General features: G+C 42.8%; 1 protein-coding gene across 1 annotated transcript in view; it reads right to left on the minus strand.

Annotated features, from left to right (window-relative positions):
* LOC122560452 (crossover junction endonuclease EME1-like) overlaps window positions 1–10,590 on the minus strand; it is a 23,401-nt gene extending 12,811 nt beyond the window's left edge. Inside the window, exons 1-4 of the mRNA XM_043711085.1 lie at window positions 10,284–10,590; window positions 7,109–7,257; window positions 5,200–5,292; window positions 592–716 (exon numbers count right to left, since the gene is read on the minus strand). Coding sequence (XP_043567020.1) covers window positions 592–716; window positions 5,200–5,292; window positions 7,109–7,257; window positions 10,284–10,590 — 674 coding nt within the window. The remainder of the gene's footprint in view (window positions 1–591; window positions 717–5,199; window positions 5,293–7,108; window positions 7,258–10,283) is intronic.
* Window positions 10,591–10,621: the final 31 nt, after the last annotated feature.

Here is a 10,621-nt window from a genome sequence, read left to right on the forward strand (position 1 = left end):
AGGGGATCCCTGCACTGCCTGCTTCCTCCCATTCCCACCTCTAACTGTTACCCAGCTACCTCTGTTCTCTGGCGTAACTATGTCCCTGTAGCTTCTATCTATCACCCTCTCAGCCTCTCGAATAATCCTCAGTTCATCCAACTCCAGTTCCAGTTCCCTAATGCGTTCTGTGAGGAGCAGGAGCTGGCTGCACTTCCTGCAGATGAAGTCAGCAGGAGCATCGGTGGTCACCCCTACCTCAAACATCCTGCAGGAGGAACATTCCACTGCCTGCGCTGCCATTACTCTACACTTAGTTTCCAAAACAAGAACACTAAGTAGCTTACCTGTTCATCCGACTGAGTCCTTTTTTTTAGGTTAAAGGAGGAGGGAGGGTGGGAGACACTACACTTGTAGTGTCTTGGGTTCCTTCTCCACTCAAACTTCTTACCTTCCCAGCAAAGGCAAACTTCATCTGAAATCACGTAAATACTTTCAACAAAGCCATTTTCAATATTTCAGATAAATATTTGATTCAACTGGAAGTTTGGAATGTGTGCTGTACTTTGGTAGCAACTAGTCCGTAAAATTACAAGTTTAATCCACAGTTACCTTGTGTAAGTATCCAGTCCAATGACCGCTAATGTGGCTGCTCTGAGAGGTTGCTTGTCCAGAACCCTCGTTATAAAGCTATCAAATGTTTCATAGATGTTTTCTGTGAAAATGCCTTTCATTTTCTGATGAAAGAAGAAGAAATTGTTTGTTTGAATCTGCTGTAAAAATAGAAATATTTCAAATATTTGTGTCGTTTGTAGACGGTGGTAAGTATTTTAATACTTAAGTTACCAAAGGAATGAAAGTCTTTTTTTCAAAAATCTGTCATTTTAAGACCTTCAGTCTCCTTCATTATACAAGTGAACTTGTGGCTTTTCCTGATTTATAAATTCAATTCTGTTTAAAGTGGAAAATCTGACCATTAGGTTTCCATACGGGTAGTTCTTATATAATGTATTGGTTGTGTTCTTGCGATCCTGCATTATAGAAAAGTTGTGTTTTAGAAACCGTGCTTAGTATCGTGATATAATCACCTTACAGCCAACACACGTTTTAAAAGTTTGCACTTTGGAAACAACATCCCCAATTCATCAATTCAATTACAGCACGTTATAGGAGAACAACATGTAATTCAAGTCATTCTGGAGGTTTATTTAATCCAATGTTTTTTTCCCCCTCAAGAACTGAAGGTTTCTAATGTCCAACATATAGGTTTAACCTGGATTAGTTGAACTTTGAAGGCAACTAGTTGCTTTTACTAATACTTATTCATATTCATTAATACTAATAACTACCATACACCAAAGACCCCTGAGATGACTACTAGCCTACTCTGAGCCCTTGGCATCATGGTAGCCCACAAACCTACCAACACACAAACAGCTACTGATGAACCAAAAAGACACTATACCAACAACCAGCTAACAAATGCGCAGCACGGTGGCACTGTGGTTAGCACTGCTGCCTCACAGTGCCAGAGACCCATGTTCATTTCCCACCTCAGGCGACTGTGTGGACTTTGCACATTTTCGCTGTGTCTGCGTGGGTTTCCTCCAGGTGCTCTGGTTTCCTCCCACAGTCCAAAAATGTGCAGGTTAGGTGAATTGGCCATGCTAAATTGCCCGTAGTGTTAGGTGAAGGGATAACAGTAGGGGAATGGGTCTGGGTGGGTTGCGTTTCAGCGGGTCAGTGTGGACTTGTTGGGCCGAAGGGCCTGTTTCCACACTGTAAATAATCTAATCTAAAAAATGTAATTTACAAAATACCCTGCAAGGACTGCAACAAACACTACCTCAGGCAGAAAACTACTCGCCAAGATACACAAACACCAACTAGCCACCAAATGACATGACCCACTATCACTAGTATCCTTATATACAGATGAAGAAGGACACCACTTCGTCTAGGCCAACATATCTACCCCACGACAGGCTAAAACAGAGAGAAACAAGGGAATTCCTAGAGCCCTGGCATTCAAACTAGAACTCCCTCAATAAGCACATCGATTTGGACCCCATTTACCAATCTCTGAGAAAAAGGACCAGAAATGCTATCACCCACCTTAACAGACCATGACACAAATAGAAAGCAGGACAGAACACCAAGAACCGCCTGTCTGTCCCTCTAACTATAGAATCTCCTATAACTAGCGCTCTCCCCCTTTCCCTTCTGGGTACTTCCCAGCTGCAAGCAAAGGGCAACAGAAAAGGAAAGTAAAAATCAGAAAGAGATGAACAAAGATAATCAGATGAAAGAGCAAAGATAATGAGATTAGAGACGAAGTGATAGAAATAGCAGGTTCAGCTGCATCTGTGGAGAAGGAATGTGTTAATGTTTCAAGACTTCTTACTTTTTCAAACATTTGATGCGACACTGCAGGTGTGGAATTGATTACCTACAACATAGAGCGTTACAGCGCAGTACAGGCGCTTCGGCCCTCGATGTTGCACCGACCTGTGAAAATAATCTGCTCACCTAACCCACACTGTTCCATTATTATCTATATGTATGTCCAATGCCCATTTAAATGTCCTTAATGTCAGTGAGTCTACTACTATTTCAGGCAGGTTGTTCCACGCCCCAACTACTGAGTAATGAAACTACCCCTGATATCTGTCCTAAATCTATCACCCCTCAATTTAAAGCTACTTCCCCTTGTGTTAGCCTTCACCATCTGAGGAAAAAAGCTCTCATTGTCCATCCTACCTAGCCCTCTGAATATCTTATGTCTCAATTAAGTCACCTTTCAACCTTCTCTCCAAAACAAAACAGCATCAGTTCCCTCAGCCTTTCTTCGTAAGACCTCCCTTTATACCAGACAACATCCTGGTAAATCTCCTCTGAACCCGTTCCAAGCATCCACATCCTTCCTATAATGCGGTGACCAGAACTGCACACAATACTCCAGGTGCAGCCTTACCAGTGTATTGTACAACTGAAGCATAACCTCGTGGCTCCGAAACTCAGTCCCCCTACCAATAAATGCCAACACACCATATGTCATCTTAACTAACCTATCAATGTGGGTGGCAACTTTCAGGGATTTGTGCACCTGGACACTGCGATCTCTCTATCCATCTACACTGCCAAGAATTTTATCATGAGCCCAATACTCTGCATTCCTGTTATTTCTTCCAAAGTGAACTACTTCACACTTTCCCACATTAATCTACATTTGCCACTTCTCAGCCCAGCTCTGCATCTTATCTCTGTAACCCACAACATCCTTCGGCACTATCCACAACTCTGCCTACCTTTGTGTCATCCACAAATTGACTAACCCATTCTTCTACGTTTATATCCAGATCATTTATAAAAATGACAAACAGCGGTGGCCCCAAAACAGATCCTTGCACACCACTGGTAACTGAACTCCAGGATGAAAGTTGCCCATCAACCACCACCCTCTGTCTTCTTTCAGCTAACTAATTTCTCATCCAAGCTGCTAAATCACCTTCAATCCCGAAACTCCACATTTTATGCAATAGCCTACCGTGTGGGACCTTATCAAACACCTTACTGAAGTCCATATACACCACATCAACCACTTTACCTTCATCCACCTGTTTTGTCACCTTCTCGAAGAACTCAGTAAGGTTAGTGAGGCATGACCTACCCTTCACAAAACCATGTTGACTATCCCTAATCAAATTATTCCTTTCCAGATGATTATAAATCCTATTGCTTATAACCTTTTCCAACACCTTATCCACAACTGAAGTAAGGCTCACTGGCCTATAATAACCAGGGTTGTCCCGATTCCCCTTCTTGAACAAGGGAACAACATTTGCAATCCTTCTGTCTTCTGGCACTACTCCTGCAGACAATGATGACATAAAGATCGGAACCAAAGGCTCTGCAATCTCCTCCCTGGTTTCCCAGAGGATAAATCCCATCTGGCCCAGGAGTCTTATCTATTTTCAGATCTTCCAAAATTGCTAAAACTTCCTCTTTGTCAATCTCAATCCCATCTGATCTTGTAGCTTGGTTCTCTGTATTCTCACTAACATTGCCCTTTTCCAATGTAAATACTGATGAAAAGTATTAATTAAGCGCTTTCCCATGTCCTCAGATTTCGCACACAACTTTCCACTATTACCTTTGGTCCTAATCTTACTCTAGTCATGCTTTTATTCCTGATGTACCTACAGAAAGCCTTAAGGTTTTCCTTGATCCTATCTGCCAACAACTTCTCATGTCCCCTCCTGGCTCTTCTTAGCCCACTCTTTAAATCTTTTCTGGCTCACTTATAACACTCAAGCCCTCTATGTCAGCTTTCACACCTCATCTTCACATCAGCCGCCTTCTTGACAAGAGCTTCAACTTCTTTAGTAAACTATGGCTCCTTCTCTCAACAACTACCTCCCTGTCTGATAAAGATACTGCGGGACCTTGATAAGTATATACCTATTCCTTGAATGAGCTCCACATTTCAACTGTCAATCCCCTCCAGATTCCTTCCCCATCCTGTGCATCCTAAATCTTGCCTAGTCGCATCATAATTGCCTTTCCCCCAGTTGTACCTCTTTACCTGCAATATATACCTATTGCTATTGTAAACTTAACCAAATTATGGTCACTATCGCCAAAGTGCCCACCTACCTCCAAATCTAACACCTGGCCGAGTTCATTCCCCAGTACCAAATCCAATATGGTATCGCCTCTTGTTGGCCTGTCTACATATTGTGTCAGAAAACCCTCCTGCACACACTGGACAAAAACCGACCCCTGGATCACTTGATCATGCAAAGCTTGAATACTGCTATAAAAAGATGTTTCGTACGTTCACCAGGACAATTTGCAAAGCAAATTTCCTTTTTATGTTACTTCTAGTGAAATATCCTGTGAATGCAAGACAAAAAGCTTTTGACCAAATGTATTTTTCAGTGATTAGTTATTTATTAAAAATTGATTGTCAGCAGAAAGCACACATTAATCATTTTACTGTCAGATCAGCATATTCATGCTAATTTGCTTTTTGGATGAATTGTACATGTAGCTTGGACTCAGAAGTTGCTTTTCTACTTTTTGATAAAGTAGATGGAAATATGGTACTGTAGTCATTGTACTCATATTACAATGGAAATCATCTTGTGAAAATGCAATAAACAACAACTCTATACAGCTAACTACACTTGTTAAGATATTTAAACATTGCTTTTTTACCTGTTTATGTAACCAGACCATCTTGAGAAAATGATTTGGTGAAAGCAGCACCAGAATTTGATTTTCTTCCTTGGATTTGTACATATTTTTAGTCTGTAAGCACAAATCACTTGTTAACAAATATACACCAATTCAAATCCAATTAGTGTTTGAAAATATGCCATAATGGTTGGCTGATTAAAGAGCAGACCCTCATTAAACACTCTACAGCCGCCTTCTATTTCTTCAGCTGCAGTGAAGTAACAACATCAGAAAATTGGAAAAAGGACTGAGCAATAATGTATTGGAACAGCACTAACTGAATTGAAGACTGCCCAAAATGGCAGACTACAAAAGGTAAACAATTTACCTATTATCCTATTCCTGGTACAGTTCACCCTGGCATTCATACTCAAAAAAACAATGTTTAAAGAATGAGGCAATTCTTCCAAGATCACCCAAAAATAAAACTGAGGAATATTTGGAATTGCAGTTATCTGCAAACTGTCTCTCAAACATGAATAATATCAGCACCCAGGCAGCTAAAATTCTCTGAATGTCCTTTGGACCACAGAGGCAAATAAAATGCAGCAAGGTGCTTAGACCCTACAAGCTACAGAGTAACCATTGCTGGAAAGTGCTTCAGTGTGGATGTAATTTGAAGTCCTTTTTGGACAAGGTATGTATCCTACAATGGTTAAATAGTCCAGAACACCAACCAAGCCCATATAGCAGAACAAGGTTTGAGTTAAAGAAAGGTTCGGACTTTTATTTTTCACTGGAGCGTAAGAGATTGAGAGGTGACCTTATAGAGGCTTTAAAACCATGAGTGTATAGCTCGGGTTAATGGTAGGTGGCTTTTCCCTTGGATGGGGGATATCAAGACTAGGGGGATATCAAGACTTTTAAGGTGAAGGGGAGAGAGAGATTTTAAAAGACCGAGGCAAATGTTTTACATAGAGGGTGGTTTGCATGTGGACTGAACTTCCTTAGTAAGTGGTGGATCTGGACACAGTTGCAATGTTTAAAAGACATTTGGATAAGTACATGAATAGGAAAGGTTTGGAGGGATATGGGCCAGGAACAAGCAGGTGGAACTAGTTTAGTTTGGGATTATGTTCGGCATTGACTGGTTGGTCCGAGGGTCTATTTTGATGTTGTGTAACTCTGACTATGACCAACGAGGAGAGTTAGAGGGAGCAAGTGAGAGCTGAATGAGTGCTTGGTGTTTGATTTTCAAAACATTTATGAAATTTTATTTGTTAAAGGGGCTGTGATAGATGACTTCAAAAGAGTGAAGCAAATATTCCCTTTGTTGTGCAAGACACCAAGCAAAGTATAAATTAACCTTTCTTCAGTCTGGATTGACAGTTACTAAAGAGCCCTGTGGTACGATTCCTTCCTCAGAAACATCCATCCTTAGTTGGATACATGCTGGATAAAAAAGAAAATGGCATAACTTTAAAATGACTTGAGTTCCTATCATCCCTATGAAGGTGGTCACTGTAAATACCTAGTTCAAGTGAATATTGAACATCCTGGCTGAAAGATAATGATGAGCAGTAAGAAAAGTGTATTTTGCACCATTTTTATCCAAAAGCTTTTAATACCTAATAGTGGAAGTATATGTGGTATTTAATTTACACACTGCAATAGCTCTCACACAGAGATTATATAATGTATCCGTTTTGAGAGAGAACTTCTAGCCAGGACAATGCTAGTTCTGGCTTTGTTTTCAAAACATAATTGTGCACAAAGTGATGAGTGTCGCTTTTCCCTAAACTATCTTGTTGTTGAGTCAGATGCGGACCTGATTCCAAATGTGGCACAGTGGTGTGGTAATAGTGACAGTAATAAGCTGCCCTGACCTTCTGAAAGCAAAGACACATTTTAAAAGGCAGGTCAACTGTTATGTGGCTTATCACCTTACCTCATCAGGCAAGTCATTTAACATGACTTCAGGAAGTTCTCTTCTCCATGTGATAGTGGAAGGAACTGACTGAGCTTCAATGCTATATTCAGATTCTAGCGAGTTGAGAACATCAAGCAGAATATATGCGCCAACATCTTCCAGAATAGCTGGGTGAGGAAGAAGGAAAAAAAGGCGGTGGGGAAGCAAGGGAGAAAAGCAAAAGAAAAATAGCTCATGTTCAAATGCAAAGGTAATTCCAATTTCAGCAAAATGATGTACTTCCCTCACCTCCCCACCCCTGTCCCCAACCCCCAGAAAAGTCCCAGTTGTTAACATCAGTTATAGAAAGATTGAATTGGTACTTTTTGTTATTTCTGTTTTTTGTTATTTTGTTATGAACACAATGATTCCCCCGAGTGGAGTACTCTCAGCATTTACACAGATGTCACACTTCCTGTTGAGTTTGTGTGCAAATGGGGTCAGCCTGGAGCAATGAATAGTGGGTCAAAGTTAATAACAGGCAGAACAGGGGCTCTTATGGTGCAGTACTAGGTAAAGTACATACACCTCTGGGGCAATTGGGACTGGCTCAGAGGTGTTCTAGTATAGAGCCAAGCTGAATGCTGCTGAATGAACTTTATTGAAGTTAATGTAAACCTCGTGCAGCTGTAATGTTAAGACCATAAGAAACAGGAGTGGAAGTAAGGCCATTTGGCCCATCAAGCCCACTCCGCCATTCAATCATGGCTGATGGGCATTTCAACGCCACTTCATAGAGTCATAGAGATGTACAGCACGGAAACAGACCCTTCGGTCCAACCCATCCATGCCGACCAGATATCCCAACCCAATCTAGACCCACCTGCCTGCACCCAGCGCTTATCCCTCCAAATCCTTCCTATTCATATACCCATACAAATACTTCTTAAATGTTGCAATTGTACCAGCCTCCACCACTTCCTCTGGCAGCACATTCCATACACATACCACCCTCTGCGTGAAAATGTTGCCCCTTAAGTCTCTTTTATAATCTTTCCCTTCTCACCCTAAACCTATGCCCTCTAGTTGTGAACTCCCCGACCCCAGGGAAAAGACTTTGTCTATTTAACCTATCCATGCCCCTCATAATTTTATAAACCTCTGTAAGGTCACCAACGCTCCAGGGAAAACAGACCCAGCCTGTTCAGCCTCTCCCTATAGCTCAAATCCTCCAACCCCTTGCAACATCCTTGTAAATCTTTTCTGAACCCTTTCAAGTTTCACAACATCTTTCCAATAGGAAGGAGACCAGAATTGCACACAATATTCCAACAGTGTCCTGTACAGCCGCAACATGACCTCCTAATTCCTATACTCAATACTGTAACCAATAAAGGAAAGCATACCAAGCACCTTCTTCACTATCCTATCTACCTGAGACTCCACTTTCAAGGAGCTATGAACCTGCACTCCAAGGTCTCTTTGTTCAGCAACACTCCCCAGGACCTTACCATTCAGTGTATAAGTTCTGCTAAGGTTTGCTTTCCCAAAATGCAGCACCTCTCATTTATCTGAATTAAACTCCATCTTCAAAGTTTGGGAGAAGATTTGAAGATTACCATCTGCCACTTCTCAGCCCATTGGCCCATCTGATCAAGATCCTGTTGTAATCTGAGGTAACCTTCTTCGCTATCCACTACACCTCCAATTTTGGCGTCATCTGCAAACTTACTTACAATACCTCTTATGCTCAAATCCAAATCATTTTTATAAACGACAAAAAGTAGTGGACCCAACACCAATCCTTGTGGCACTCCTCTGGTCACAGGCCTTCAATCTGAAAAACAACTCTCCACCACCACCCTCTATCTTCTACCTTTTGAGCCAGTTCTGTATCCAAATGGCTAGTTCTCCCTGTATTCCGTGAGATATAACCTTGCTAACCAGTCTCCCATGGGGAACCTTGTCGAACATCTTACTGAAGTCTATATAGATCACATCTGCCCTCATCAATCCTCTTTGTTACTTCTTCAATCACTTCCCTATCTTCCCACAGTGTTCTAGGGTACACCTGATCAGGTCCTGGGGATTTATCCACCTTTATGCATTTCAAGACATCCAGTCCCGATGTCATTCAGTGCCATAGATTTAATTTCATTCTTAACTAACAGGGCAACCCCACCCCCTCTGCCCACCTCCCTATCTTTTCGATTAGTTGTAAATCCTTGGATGTTTAACTGCCAGTCCTAAACCCACTGCAACCGTCTCTGTGATGCCTACCACATCATAATAATTTACAATGATTTGTGCTGTTAATTCATCTACATTGTTATGAATGCTTCAAGCATTCAGGTAAAACACCTTAATGCTAATTTTCTTATGTTCATGATTTCCATCACCTCCACCTAAGTTATCCTTCCTTTTTTGCTACATTCCTAGTCTGCCTTGAACTTAAACCCTGCACACACGCTATCCAACTGCTTATCTTTCTACTTAACTCGATACTCCCTGTTGCTTTTCCTTTCCCTTCCCCTTCCCCTTCCCTACGACTCACAAGTTTAAAGTCCTGTTGTATGCCTTAGGGGCCAGAGAGTGGTGCTGGAAAAGCACAGCACATCAGGCAGCATCTGAGGAGCAGGAAAATTGATGTGTATGCCTTGCTCTGTGCAGGTACCTTATCGCGTGTATGTACTTGTTTCCTATGCTTACCCTACAAAGCTTTTCAGTGCAGGTAGGTACACCTGACTGCGCTAAATCAAACAACCACTGACCATCTGAGGAGCATTGTGCCCAGATTCACTCTCCAACCCCGATCCTATCCCTGTAACCATGCATTTTCTGTGGCTAATCCTGTGAGCAATTTAGCATGTTCAATCTACCTAAACTGTGCAGCTTGGGAGTGTGGGAGGAAACCCACAGAGAGACTGGGAGAATGTACAAATCACAAAGTCACCTGAGGAGGGAATTGAACGCAGGTGTCTGGCACTGAGAGGTAGTAGGGCTTAATCACTGAGACAGTGCATCTCTGAACAGTTTGATTTCACAAATATCTAGGGGTCAAATATCTAGTGGTAGTGTCTCCACCTCTGAGCCAGGTGACCCGGGTTGAAGTCCCTCTTTCTTGTGTAGTATCTGTCAGGAGGTTGATGCAGGGACAGGGTTAGAGGATGGATTTGGCGATTGTATGATGGTGCAGCCCCGTACTGATGCTCACCTGGATCCACACACACTCTCATGTATCTCACACACTCATCCGGCCGGATGTATTTCAGGGCGATGTCTTCGCCTGTCTCCAGCAGCCTCCTCTCCCTCTCAGCCTCCGCCTGTCGGTGCCGGCTCTCCGTGCTGCAGCTGGCCGCCTGTACCCTCTCCTCCTGGGGGCGGCGGTGCTGCCTGTTCCCGGGGCCGCCCGATGTGCCCTCCCCAGCGGCAGCAGCTGCGGCCTCAGAGCGGCCGCCCTCGGGCTCGGGCTCGGGTTCCCCGCCTGGGAGCGGGCCGGTCCCCCAGCACAGAGAGCCCATCGCGGGGCACAAGCGGGACCCAGCGAGACGC

This window comes from Chiloscyllium plagiosum, chromosome 21 (genome assembly GCF_004010195.1).
Source record: "Chiloscyllium plagiosum isolate BGI_BamShark_2017 chromosome 21, ASM401019v2, whole genome shotgun sequence".
Lineage (NCBI taxonomy): Eukaryota > Metazoa > Chordata > Chondrichthyes > Orectolobiformes > Hemiscylliidae > Chiloscyllium > Chiloscyllium plagiosum.